The sequence below is a fragment of the Egretta garzetta genome, unplaced genomic scaffold (genome assembly GCF_000687185.1).
Source record: "Egretta garzetta isolate BGI_Z169 unplaced genomic scaffold, ASM68718v1 scaffold397, whole genome shotgun sequence".
NCBI lineage: Eukaryota > Metazoa > Chordata > Aves > Pelecaniformes > Ardeidae > Egretta > Egretta garzetta.
In genome coordinates, this window is record NW_009260493.1 from 9,366,052 (window position 1) to 9,380,425 (window position 14,374).

At 35.3% G+C, this 14,374-nt stretch overlaps 1 protein-coding gene across 4 annotated transcripts in view; it reads right to left on the bottom strand.

Annotated features, from left to right (window-relative positions):
* Nucleotides 1-13,090, bottom strand: part of AKAP7 (A-kinase anchoring protein 7) — an 89,498-nt gene extending 76,408 nt beyond the window's left edge. For 2 of the 4 annotated variants that reach the window (XR_004842688.1, XM_009644367.2), the window contains exons 1-4: nt 12,946-13,090; nt 11,747-11,892; nt 6,478-6,614; nt 2,262-2,422 (exon numbers count right to left, since the gene is read on the bottom strand). Coding sequence is in view for 3 of the 4 variants with exons in the window: in XM_009644367.2 (XP_009642662.1) it covers nt 2,262-2,422; nt 6,478-6,614; nt 11,747-11,892; nt 12,946-12,994 (493 nt within the window). In the remaining variant the exon portion in view is untranslated. Of the gene's footprint in view, nt 1-2,261; nt 2,423-5,205; nt 5,332-5,549; nt 5,664-6,477; nt 6,615-11,746; nt 11,893-12,945 lie in introns of those variants that run through there. The other 2 variants (XM_035899765.1, XM_035899766.1) reach the window with 2 other exon arrangements.
* Between the last annotated feature and the right edge of the window lie 1,284 nt (nt 13,091-14,374).

The window sequence follows — 14,374 nt, forward strand, 5'->3', positions numbered from 1 at the left end:
TGCAGGGGAATCTCTGCTCCGGCACCTGGAGCACCTCATGCCCCTCCTGCTGCACTGACCCTGGTGGCTGCAGGGCTGCTCCTCTCACAGATTCTCACTCCTCTCTCTCCGGCTACTGTTTTTGCACAGCATTTTTTATCCCTCTCTTAAATATGTTACCCCAGAGGCGCTACCACCATCACTGATGGGCTCAGCCTTGGCCAGTGGTGGGTCCATCCTGGAGCCGGCTGGCAATGGCTCTGTTGGACACAGGGGAAGCTTCTGGCAGCTTCTCGCAGAAGACCCCCCTGTAGCCCCCGTGCTACCAAAACCCTGCCATGCAAACCCAACACAGATGTGTAGAAGTTCACTCATAACAAACTCCTTTATTTCCTGTAGTTAAAAGATATTTGGCTCTCCATGTCTAGCAACTTTAATTATTTTGGAATACTTAATAATTAACTATAAACTCCTCAAAACCAAAAGTTACTGTCACTAGTAGAAACCATTCATCTCCTTTCACAAGAGGTATTTGAAAGGGAACAGTTTCTAAAACAACATACATACAATATTCTGTCACCTTTAAAAGAAATCTAAAGATAGACTCAAAGACAAGGATGAGGAAGCATATCATCCAAAGCACTTGGTAGATTCAATCTTTGAAATAACTACGGGATTTATTATTTGACAACCGAAGCCTCTCTGGAACTGTAAGTACTGTTCAATTTCTACCACACTGAATATTAGAAATACTGAGCACTACTTAAAATAATAAAGCATTGCCCAAGAACAGCATAAGCAATTAGTTAAGCTGAAAAGCTCACAGTCTTCTATTCAACCTTTCTTTAAAATACAAGTTAAAAAATACTAAACATTTTCTAGAGGCACTTCAGAAATTAAACTAATGAATTGCTAGAGAAAGCATTGTATTAATAAAGCCTTTTTCCATTTTTTCTCTGTACTGGACTGCAAAGAGGTAGCGTGACAGCAGCAGTCTTTGCTACTCTGCAAAATGTCCTATATGGGCTATTGCACTATTAAAAAATGGTGTGACCTCACATTCCTCAGAGCACAAAAGATAATTCATCAATACTGAAAAACTCTTTTAAAGAGTCTTTCCAAGGAATAGTTGGAATTGCCGGGATAGTTTCAAAGGACACCAGTGAATTACAGGCAGTACTGTTCACTGAGAATTATTATTTCGTATCTGTAAACAACATAGTTGAAGTATAGACTCAGACAGATAAAAAACTCCACTCTACCTTCTTTTGGTCTAAGGAGTGACTGCTGTTTCTCAGCTGATATTTACACTCCTTTTAATTTATATATTCCTACTGACTTGAGCTGGATCTTTGGATGCATTTTATCTGACTGTCAAAGGCAGTGGCCTTAGCTCCACTGTGAAAACAGAACAGAGAATTTTGCTCTTAAAGTGAACATGTGGGTGCACATGCATAGTAACATGAACCTGTCACATCTTTCAGTAACTTCCTAATTGCTAAAGGAATGCAAGTAACACTGAACAAGCCGCAGATTGATTCCATAATTTCAGGCTAAAGCACCATGGAATCCAACTCCAGTCCTCTGGCAGATGAGCCATGTCCTTCTCCTGAATTTCCCTTAACCTCCAGGAGTGCAGAAAAAGTCCAGATTTTACTTTACACATAAATGGAACCTCATGTATAAAATACATATATATACATACATGTGTGTGTGCATATATGCACTTATACATGTGGGAGTGTTAAGTTACAGTTAATTCACTGAGATTTAAGAGTGATATGTATAACATACAGGAAACACAAAACTTAAAAGACTCCCCAGGCCACAGAAGAGGAAAGAATGTCACTCTCTCAGTGCCCTACTCCATATGAACACAAAGAAAAGAGGTATATAACTCTGGAAGTCAGGTAAGATGCATCAAAGATACATTCTTAAAGTCAGTAAGTATGAATATAAAAATTGAAAGGGGTACAAATACCAGCTGAGAAACAGCAGACAGTACTTGGGGCAAAACAAGGTAGAATGGAGTCTTTATATCCATCTACAAACGTGCACTACATTTTTTACATATACTAAATAAAAAGGTATCAGATAACAGTACTGTTTCTAACTTATTAATATCCTTTTGAACTATGCTGGGATATTCATCATGCAGCCTTTGCCGTTGTTAAAGGTAAATTAATGTTGCCTAAATTCACACCAACTTATCTTTGTGCTCCACTCTCATCCAGGTTGCCAAAATGTCTTTAAAGCACTTAAACTAGATCGACAAGTTGTACCTGCTATTTCCATAAGTACAGTTGTATGATCATTTTCTGCCAACTTCACAAATCCAACTTGATTTTTGAAGTGATCGATTCCTTTAAAAGACAAATCCACGTTTTTTCCTTTCAGGAGATCTTCTACAAAATCCTTGCTGTCTGAAAGAGCACCAACTGCTCTGTCAAGAGGAAAGAAAGTATCTATGTGAAAGTCAAATACATTAATGCTGTCCACATTGCTATTAATCATTCTATCCAAAAATCTCACAAAGCTTTATTAGTATCAATTTATTATCTACTCAGGTACTTTTGCACTACTTCCTATCAATGCAGTCAGTATTACTATTACCATTTTATAAAGGTAAGCTGGTTCATACACCCTGCTGGTAAAACCACAGAAACAATATGGCAGACCTAGCAGCAGTGTAACTCCTCAAAAGAGTTTCTCTCAGTCCTCGAGGTGACTAGATATTAAGATGATCATGTCTCTGACTCTGTGCATCCCATTTAAATAAGATGCTTACTCAGAAGCATTTGGTTTTCCATTCTTAATTTAATTCACTTTTTTCATCTCCTGAGAGCTCAACTGAACACTCTAAGATTCTGCTTCATTCAAAGTTACTAGAGTGTTATTTAATATTATAAACAAAGGTTGGTGACATTATATATATAATGATAAAATTATATGGAAATTACTATTAAGCTCATTGAGAACTGTTATGAAAAGAAGTACTATGTAAATTGATTCTTACTTTAAGAGATAAGGAGCATGCACACATAACTTACATGTAACTTAAGAAACAGGAGCAAACCTGGTAACCTTTTAATCATTTTAATTAGCCATATTAAGTGTATGTATCATTACATGAAATATTTGTTTTGAACTGCACTTGAAGTGATTCACATGATAAACAAAAACTATAAACATTCCTAGTGTCTTCTAAAAGATCTCTCACATTCTCACAGTTTTTGATTCTATTCAGTGAAACTGAACTTAAACTTTTCACTAAACCGATGTTGACTTTATAAACGCTAGATGGCAGTGACAGGTTAAAAACTCTCAAGAAGAGTTTACTTTTACTTTTTCCCTTCTAGCTGGATGAAAGTCATTACCATGATTTCTAAAGTAGGCTAAATTATATTCTTTAAGCCTGTACAATTAAAAACGACTCTACACACGTTTCCACTGTGTTTAACAAGATGGACTCTTGATGAGAACTATGTATTTAATCGAAACATAGGCCAGGTTAAGAAAGACGTTAAGGTTGATTACATGACAAAATATCCTTGACTGATACAGCCCTCCTGGTTTTGGGTTTTGTTTTTTTGGTTTGTTTTTTTTTTATACAGCTTTACTTGTTCCTTGGCAAAGATATTTTTGTTTAAGCATGGCCTCTGCTACTTACCTACCCTTTTATCATCATTAGACATGATGTTCCTATCTTTTCCATATTTGCTATACTTCAAGACCTTCAGAACCACCATCTAATACTGATTATAGCTGTCAGGTTACTTCACAGATAATCATGTGTAGATTTATTTACTGACATGAACCTGAAAATTGTTCCAAACCAGATACTTCAGATACACCGCATCAAAGATTGCAGCGGGCTTTCAGGTAGTGAATCATGCACATACCTAAAACCTATCTCTGGATTTTTTGCATCCGAGAACGGGTACACAGAGAGTCATGGAAAGCTCTGTTCCCCCGCTGAACAAAGATCTATATTTACATACCGTAGGTTGTGCTGCAGAACCCACAGACCAGCTCACCTCTACCTGATGAGGTCTATGAAAGGTCAATTCAAACAGTGCCGTGTGTTTTCAGTTTAGCACTGTGTCACTGAAGATTTAGCTCTACTTTTTCTTTTATAGATGATCTTGTAAACACCAAAATAATTAGAAAAATAGTTGTCAACTCACTTTAGCATGCTTTGTGTTTTCGTATTCAAAACATCAATCACTTTATAACGTCTAACAATTGCTTTGGAAGAATAATGCACAAGGGCAAACACTTCCACTGAAGTGAATAGCAAAAAACACAACAGTGGCACCTCCTTGTTATTCCATATCACACAGTATTTATGATGCCAAATAGTAGTTACACTCAGTGCAACTAACCCATAGGGGTAACAAAAAAGTTCACAAGCAGTTTGCACTAAGGCAGGAAAAAAAAAAAGGAATTGAACAGCATATTCTAAGTGAATACAAACTAGGATTACAGAAGCAGTGCCTTTTTTTTTTCTATATTGTTGTAATGTAAACATTATAGCACTTAAAATGGATGTAGTTTCTTTTTAGAAATTTCTGAATTGTTAATTTTAATTACTTGCTAGAAAAAGCAACCTTGCAAAAAAAGCCAAACTGAATCCTTTCAGCTCTCATGTTTATAATGAAAAGGTTAGATTTGCAGAGTCCTTGACAAATAACAAGAAAGAAGAACTTGACGCTATAGTCTAGTAATGAAGGCATTTACTGCAAAGGCAGGCATCCTGATTTCTAGTACCTAATCCCATGACTATGCATACAGTTAGCATTGACTAGAACTCCTTTGCTTGAAGGGAGTGCTGTCATGACTCTTGCTTGCTTGCTTTCTTTATGGTTTTTAAAATCTCACATTCGTGATTTCGTACAGTCCTACAAAAAGAGATGTAAAGTGCATTCATGGAGGCTAGATCACGGCCAGTCAGTTAGGAAACTTGCACGAGAATTGCAGGTCTGGATTCCCTCAGAAAGAGCGGCCTAGAATACAGATCTTCCATTTTCAGGGTGAAAGCTGTATGTACTAAAATACCATACAAAGGGCTTTGTGCTGAATTGAATGTTATGTTTAGCACATTCTTATCACGCGTTTTGACTTCAAATAGCATTCAACACATTTCATTTCTGTATAGACAGAGGCACTATTGTGCAAACATAGAAGAAAAACTGTAGATATCGAAATAACTTAATGGATGCAAACCTAAGGATCTCTGAACTCTGAGATGCCCAGTTGACTAGCTGCACTTTGTTTGAGAGATTACTCTCACCCCATGTTACACAACACAGGTTCTTTTGCCAGCCTGCATCTTGGTTTCTTTCCATTAACCTGGTATCAAAAATTGGTGAAGCAAAGAAAGGAAAATTCAACTTTTTACTCAAGTTCTCCCAAAAGATTAAACAGAACACATCAGTTACAAAAAAAAAAAAAATTAAGAATCCCATATAATAGTTCAAGTTCTCCCAAAAGATTAAACAGAACACATTAGTTACGAAAAAAAAAAAAAATTAAGAATCCCATATAATAGAAAATGCAATCTAGAATACCTGAGGATAGCTGAGCTAGATACCTGTAGGAGGCATCTGGCCAGGGAAGGGGTGAATCACTGGGGAACTGCTGACTAGAGGACAGCTCCTGGGTGCCTGGACTGTGGAGTTCTGCTGGGAAAGGCAGAAAAGAACTCCATAAGTAAGTGCTTGGGCAGCAGTCGGACAGTGAGAGCTGAGAAGGAGCTCAAGTAGTAGCAGAAGATACTGAATTTGGGAATATTTGTTTTGATATACAGTTTAGGACTCTAAAACATATTCATGAGGAGGCTTACTTGCCTTTGAGATATCCTCTCACATTCCCTTCTCAGAAAGTTCATACTTCAAACCCTTCTTAAAAAATCTTGCGCACACCATCTTTCCACAACTTTTCTACCTTTTATACGATCAAAAAAAAGCTATATTATATTTTTGATAAGGCCTAAGAGCCACAACACTTCTAGTGTACTTGAATTTTGAGTATAATAAATTAATTTAGGGACATGAAAAAAACCTGTAACTGCATGAGGCACTAGCTTGGAGCTAAGGTTTACTTTTGGTGTCAATTACTAATTTGGCTTACAACATTTGCTAAGCTATGAAATTCTGAAAATTCCCCCGTTAATCTGTTCAGTGACCCCTATATCAAAATATTGCTTTAAAATAATTACTTTAGCAAATATGAGATTTGTGCATGCAAATTCAGCACACAGTATGAAGAATGCAAGGGGGAAAAAAGTATACTTTTTTCAGAGCTCATGACATACCATAAGTTATGAAAATGGCTAATATTAAGACTAACATTTTAAGAACAATATGAATTAAATGTTTAGTAACCCTAGTAATTTAGGACTGACAAAAAATAAGCATCAGTTACCCCTTCTAGTCTTTTTATTAACTCCTCCAGCAAAAATACTTGTATATACATAATTTAACACCAAATACCTACATGCTAATTTCTTCTTCATTGGATAAATGCATCAATAACATGGTGACATGCAACGAGCCAGGGTGAACCATTGCTTTAGAAAGCCTTTGATCCTTTTGTGTTATTGCGTCTTGGACAGCCTGAATACTGCCAGTAATCTGGCAAGAAAGACAGACACAGAAACAACAGTTAGCCATTACAATTACTGTATCCCATCATGCAAGCGAACAAGAAAGCACACAAACTGAAATCAAACATTTATGTAAAAACCATTCTAGCAGAAGAAAGTTTTATCCTCTGACAAAGCTGTGCTAATTGACCCGAGTAAACTCAAAGAGGGTACGAATGGAGTGCTAATAAATCATTGGACACTCCCCATCACATCTTAATAGGAGTTTGCTTCTGTAAGTATGATAAATTCCTGGAGCAGATTAAGATCATCCAGTTTTACACCGCCAGTAATCCAAATAAAATGCTTCTTCAAGGACTTTCTCTGCCCGCTGTGCTAAACTTGTTATGTTGCTATGTGCAGAAAAGTGTCTGGAAAAAGGAAGAGATCTTTCCAGGATCAGGCACATACAAAACCGGAATATTCAGTAAATAATTTGTAGAGATATCTGATTCACAATTCTGATTTAACTGTCCAATAGACAGATATAATTTATATACCCTCTTCACACGTATTTTAATTAATTTCCAACCAACACGTATACAGTTCTAACTTCATCAATCTTCTTTAAAATTATTTTAACTACAATTTTTCATTGAAATTATTTGTATGGTTATACATGCTTTATAAATTGTATCCAAAATGTTTACCATGCTTGCTATTATGATAGTTGTATTGTACTGCAGTGATTTAAAAAAAAACAAAAAAAACAAAAAAAACAAAAAAACAAAAAAAAAAAAAAAAAAACAAAAAAAACAAAAAAACAAAAAAAAAAAAAAAAAAACAAAAAAAACAAAAAAACAAAAAAAAAAAAAAAAAAACAAAAAAAACAAAAAAACAAAAAAAAAAAAAAAAAAACAAAAAAAACAAAAAAACAAAAAAAAAAAAAAAAAAACAAAAAAAACAAAAAAACAAAAAAAAAAAAAAAAAAACAAAAAAAACAAAAAAACAAAAAAAAAAAAAAAAAAACACCAACTGCAACAATTCTTGAATATGTTAGTGGAAATTAAATCAAATCCAGTAACGTTGACCATCTGACAAAATGAATCATTTCTTAAAGCACAGTAAGCAAAGTCGTTGCAAACAAATCAGCTTTAGTTTATACAGTCTAGAAGAAGCATGTAGTAAACTTCAGTCTGATTTTTTTCTTTATTTGAAGCTCAGTGGTGGATGCTTCAGAAATATACTGTACATATTGACTTTTATAACATAATATGTCATATATAACATAACATTTAGAATAGCTCTTAGATTAAAAAAAAAAAGCTTTGATATATTTTGGTAGCTCTGTTAATCATAAGGAACACATAAATTTCATGAAAAAATACAGTCTAATGGGAATGGTCAGTATTTTGCTGACTGAATTCCTTAAGCTGGGTTTTGCCATGCAGGAGTTTTAGCTAATGTGCTGTAGGTGTTTAGTAGTGCCATATAAATAAAACCAAACTGAAAGGAACCATCTCCAGGGAGAGTGAGGAGGAGAAAGGAAGGTCACTTTCAAGAAAATGGTGATATGGCGTCGACAAAACCACAAGTGCCTTAGGTAGTGTAAGATACATGAAGAAAATTGGACCAACATTTTGTTCATAAATCATGTTGTAATAAGACCATCTTTCTTTATATGTCAGAACTGATCTTATCCTGGATAAACAACACTTTTATTGTCTCACATGTAGGAAAATTTTAACCCACATTTAAGCAAAAAAACTGGTAAACATAATCCCTAATAATTACAATGTATTGACTGCATAATTATTTAAGCTTATAAACTAAAACAAATGCAGTTATCCCTGTAAGGAAAAAAAAAACCTCAAAAATTAAATCACCTAGCATATGAATTACAATTTTATTCCATTTTCAACTATTGCTTCTAAATTTAAATTGCACCTGGGAGCAGGCAAAGAAAAAAAAATAAATGTAAGCATACAAGCCCTTCAGAATACAGAAGACAGGTGTGGAACTGTGTTACCGTAGCAGTAAGACTGTCCTAGCTCTGAAAAAGATCAGTGTTATTCAGCATTGAGATTTGTAGCCAATACCCCACATCCTCTTACCCATACAGTTTCCTTCAGTAGTACTTCCGAGTCCCTTCCTGCTTATGCCCTCAACTACCTCCAGCTGCCTTATATAGTTCAGTTCTGGCTTGGGCAAGAAGCAACACATGTCTGTGGCTGATTTTCAGCTATAAGGGGTTGATTGGCTAACAAACATACAGATATTAATTTGCCAGCTGGCAGGTCTAGAAGAATAGGTAACTGCCACACTCACACTACAGTCTTCAACACAAGCATGTTCTTTCAAGGCTCTCTCTTTTACACAAGCACCAGTTCCACAAAAATTGTAGGAAATTAGTACTTCCAAGATGTCAATTTCTTTATCCAAATTTGGACAACAGGTTGAGACCCCACAGCAGGTTCAAAACCCACAAAATCCTAATGGGGTTATAACAAGGCAAACGGATAGGCAGGCTCACACCTGTGTAAACCCCATTAGGAAACCAAGCTAAAAACCTAACTAATAACGTACTTTTGGAACAGGATTAATTCCAAAGATGGCCAGTTAGCAGCTCCAGGGATAAACTATTGCTGAAGCCACCAGGAAAGTATGAAATGAGCTACCTTTTTGATAAAGGCAAAACAGAAAGAAGATTGAGCACATTCTCTCTCTCTGGCTAAGTGACGATATTCTACACAATCTACACTATTCGGAAAGAAGAAAAAAAGGTTTCAACTATATTTTTGTGAATTTCAGGAATTTGTTTTTAATATGTTTTCCCAGAAGCTATGTGATCAAAAGGTAACACAATAGCTGTAGCATAGCTGCGCCATCATCATGCTTAATATAACATCAGATTCATTTTGTTTTCTTCAATAAATGTAAGGTGCAATTAACAGTTGATTGCGCTGAATTTTAATTAAGCAAACCAGGACTCTTCCTACACCTCTGTATAACTAGTTACGACCCACTGCACAAACAAAAACTTTAAATTGCTATTTAACCTACTATTTACATTACCTTACAAAGTTTTATATTACATTTCAACTGTATCGTGCTGTTTCTTTTAACTTGAGATTTCCTAACTTAACTACAAGAAATGTCTGAAGGTAGATCATACTCAACAATTCCCCCCTCTGATTATTCTAAAAAGTGCTCCAAAATAAGGCTTCAAATACTGATTTCAAGGTCCCCTCTCCCATTACTGGGAATATGTTATTCTGAAGAGTAATAAAATAACTTAGTTTTGCTTATTGCAAGGATACTGCTAGTAAGTGAATATAAAGAATGTAAGCTTTAAAGATTTAACAGATTAATTACAATTATAATCAAGACTGAAGGACCCTGAAAGACTAACCTACCAAGTGGTAACACATCAGATGAAACTTGACTTAAAAAAAAATTACCAGAAAAGGATACAATGATAATCATCCATTTAACTATTTTTGCACAACTAATAATGCAAAGTTCAACATAAATTCAAACCCAATGGAACACCACATTTTATTTCCAAAGATTTAAAACATAATTAAAATGAAAACAAGGGAACTGTTTAATTTCCAAGAGGAACAGTTCATTACATGTTCCAGAAATATCCCTTATTACAAAATGGTTCTCTGTGTAAAGTTTAAAATACTACATAAAATAGGAAGAAAGAGTACTAATGCCTAAAACACTTCAGTGGAATAAAATCAGATCCTCAGAAAAAGAAAGGTCTCTCATTACTAACTGAAGTACTACCAGTAATTACCAGATTCCCTCTGGCTATCAAGAAACCACGTGTCTTAAGTCTAAATTTTGGCTAACGTTGCCTATACAAACTCCAACATGTGTTTTCTACTTTCAGAACAACTCTACATCTAAGGCAAGTATAAACAAAACTCTCTAGTAAAGTCCTGGAATTTCCAAATGCTCTGAGATTTATATTGTTGTTCCTTTACCTCTGTAAATGATATAAGACTAAATAAATTACATATAAAAAAGCATGCATAATTAAGACTTTTCCACTCAACCAGCCACTCAACTTAATAACAATCGTGAGCAAAAATTCTTGATTATGAGATTATATAATGGCTACATTATTCCTGCACTTGTTAAATCATGGAACAGATAGGAAGAAAAGATATTTCAGAGTAAGGTGGTACAAACGATCTCCCACAATATTTGTGTCAGGCTAACCTGGATCTTATAAAACCAGTCTCTATAATTTCTTCTTCACATAGTATGTTTTGAAGAATCAGAGATTGCACTGTAATTTTCAAATCTACTTTGGTTTATTTTAATTTCGGATTGCCTTAATCTTTGACTTTCTCAGAAAACACAGTGTACAGATGTAGGATGAGTTAAAATTCACCTGAGATAGATAGCTCCTGGTATTAAAAAATAAACCTAAATTTGTAAATAGTAGTAAACTGTGGGGTTTAACTTTTTAAACATAATGCACCTACTTACCTTGGTTGCAGACACAAAAGCTATTAAAGCCAAAGCAGAGACATCCTACAGAATGTAAGAAATCATTCTCATTCACTGTCTAAATGAGACAACACATGCTAACCACAAGAAAATATATTTTCTTAAAGAGCTCGCTGCGATTCTTGAATCCATTTGAACAACAGCTCACTAAAACAATAGGCTGTTTGAATTTTAAATAAGATGATCAATTTTAGTGGAAAATGTTAAACTACGAACTGCCTAGTTAAAACAGCAACATATCCAAATTTAAATTCCTATCTATAAGAATTGCTAAAAATATTGCTAGTGATTTTCTTATTAAGTTAAATAAGAATGTCTCTTTTCCTTTTCTAAGTGAATGACAAAATAAGCAATACTGGAACAGTACAGAGGGGAAATTTAAGTCAGCTTCAGTCAAAATAATGTGAAATCCGTAAGGCTGACAAACTGCATAAAAAGATAAGTATTTTTCCTCTAGTCTTTTCCAGATAAGCAATTTTATTCACAAAAATGTTACATAAAATAAAGTTACTCTTTGAATAGGCTGCTAATGTTCCTTTAAAAATACCTGAAAAAAATTATTTTGCTCAAGATCAAATACTGTTCTTCCTATAAACACATGCAGCTGTTGATGTAATTCTGGTTATACCAAATTAGTATAATAAAGAATATCACCTCTCGATTAGTAATTGGAAGAGAAATGAAATAATTCGGCTGATATTGTTTTTTCTTTTTCTTCTTTCTCTCACTGCTTTCTTCAGTTTCCCTTCCAGTAGTTCTCTTCCTTTTCTTTTTTATATCTATTTCAGAGGTTGCATGCACTGAAGAGAAAAAAAATTACTTTCAGCATACAAACAAATCAAAACAAAGATAGACTTAATATCATGCCAACAGGAGCTGGACTTCAGTCAACTGACTGGAGCATGTCTTCCCAGTCATCTGACCTGCCTATGCTCTGAACTGTCTGATTGGGATGCTACTCCAGCCTGAATTAATGTAGTCACACAAGTGGAGTACCATACTGGAACTAACAGCCTCCACCTCTAAGCAGGGCTTATAAGCTGTTAACATAGATATGCAGCTTCCAAAGTACTCTGTTTCATCTAGCCAACTCACTGCAGTAGAATAGGTCTGCAAATTGTCTGCACTAGACCATGGATGTGACCATAAAGCAAAAGCGCCAATATTAAGTTTCAAAAATCCCATGCATGCTGTATTTTGAAATATAGAACAAGATAATACATAGGATTATTAAGGTTGTATTAGACTAGGACTGGCCAACCTATAGTTCAAGAACCAAAATCCAGCCCAAAAGAAAATTTAATCCAAGCCAGATCTACTCTTTACCTCCTCCTTTCCCAAAGACCCCTTTCAACACAGACAGCAAAAGAAAAGTGCATGTCCTCAATTCTTCCTTTGCACCATAAATTATTTTTCTCCCAGCTCATTTCCTCAAGACTTTGCAGACCCTCTCCCACCATGTGGCCTAATACATACCCATAAGCTGACCAGGCTGCAGACATCCACTGTCAAGTTAGAGGTGCACTTACAGCCACATGCTGGGAATACAGACAGTGGAAGATACCGCATAAAAGCCACCACATGAGAAGCTCATATACAATATTGTGAATTGACATATAAGACGTCTTCATTCTGTGACTCACTGCTGCAATGGATCACAAAATGGTGAATTTTTAATATGCTCAAGTATTTGCAGGACTGAGTACTAATAAGAGAGGCTCTGGACTGGATCCTCTTCACAGGGAGACTCTGTTCCATGTGCACAGCCCGCATGTACCTGCCAACAGGCAGGACCAAGAACTGAGTGCGTGATGTGTCTACACTTCCACACTACTTCTGTTTAATATACTTACTAACAAATTCATCTTCAATATCTGTGTCGACAAACGGCATTTCTGCCATCAGAGATTCTACCGAATCAGCAGGCCATGGCTCTTTTCTCTGTTGTGTGCTTTTCTTATTCTCTTTCAAGATTTTCTTTTGCTGTACATTTTCCAGGCCATCTGTAATATATTTAAAATAACACACTGGGTCTTAGTTTTTGATATAAGCAGCTAATAGACATTATACACAAGCAACATATCAAGTATACATTCCTCTAATTATCAGCAAATTAATATTGACATATAACCCTCTTAAGAATGCTGCTCTTCTTCCTTGTCAACATATCAGCAAAAACACTTCAACGCTGTATGTGGAATAGCAAAAAAAGTGAGTTCAGCCTTCTGTATTTAGTAACTTATGGGGTTGTTCATCTCTAAGAAAATGCAATTACACACAAAAAAAAAAAAAAAAAAGGACAGATATATATAACTTATAACCGAGCATGAAAAATAGAGTCTTCAGATATCACGTAAAGTTCACTTTTGATAACAGTAATGGCATATGAAATTCAGTGCGGACAAACATTGGCAAATTAATTCCAATGTAAACACACTGAAAATTAGGCACAAAGGAGCAGGAAGGGAATCCTATGATTCCACATAAAACAAAGAGTTCTCAGCTGACTGTATCATTCAGGAATGAGATGTTTATTCTACTCCTGCATCTCCCACACAGTATAACATTGTTATGGACAGCAATGATCTCAATTTCTGGTTCTGAAAACTAGCTAAAGAAGGAGTCAATACAAATCAAAATTCATCTTGCATGCATAAAGATATACATGAAGTTCTATAACAGAGTAATACCATAACGACAGAATAATCTCCACTAAAAAGTTTTTTAAAATGTCTTTTTCCCCAAGAGTACTAACTAAGCATGAGTCACTTCCTTATGTCTGCTTCGTGTTTCTGCATCAGTAAACTCTAACATTTGCATATGAAGTTATACCTTAAAAAATGAAAAAGTAAAATCTTCTCTAGCAGCAAAAAATGTGCACACAACCAGGCATCCAGAAATATTCTTTTGGGACAATTCCACAATGGGATTACTGTAGTGGAAGAAGCCTTATGTCAGAATTGCAGTTTATCCTAGGACAGCTCATTACTACAGACAACGCACTTTCAAAGCTCCTCTTGTGACCAGTGCAGATACTCCAAATCTGGCTCAAGGGGAAAATTTGGCAGCAAAAGTGCATATTATGTTCTTGGGGCATGCAAAGCTACACTACATGTATAAAATCAGTATTACAGACCCAATCTGGATTATTATCACCCTGCGGAGTGTCTCTTGCATATATCACTTTACAGTACGGAAGATAAGTAAAAGAACAACCTGACTAAATGCTAATTCACTCCAGTCTAAAGTAGGGAGGCATAAATCACTCTGTGGTTGTGGTCT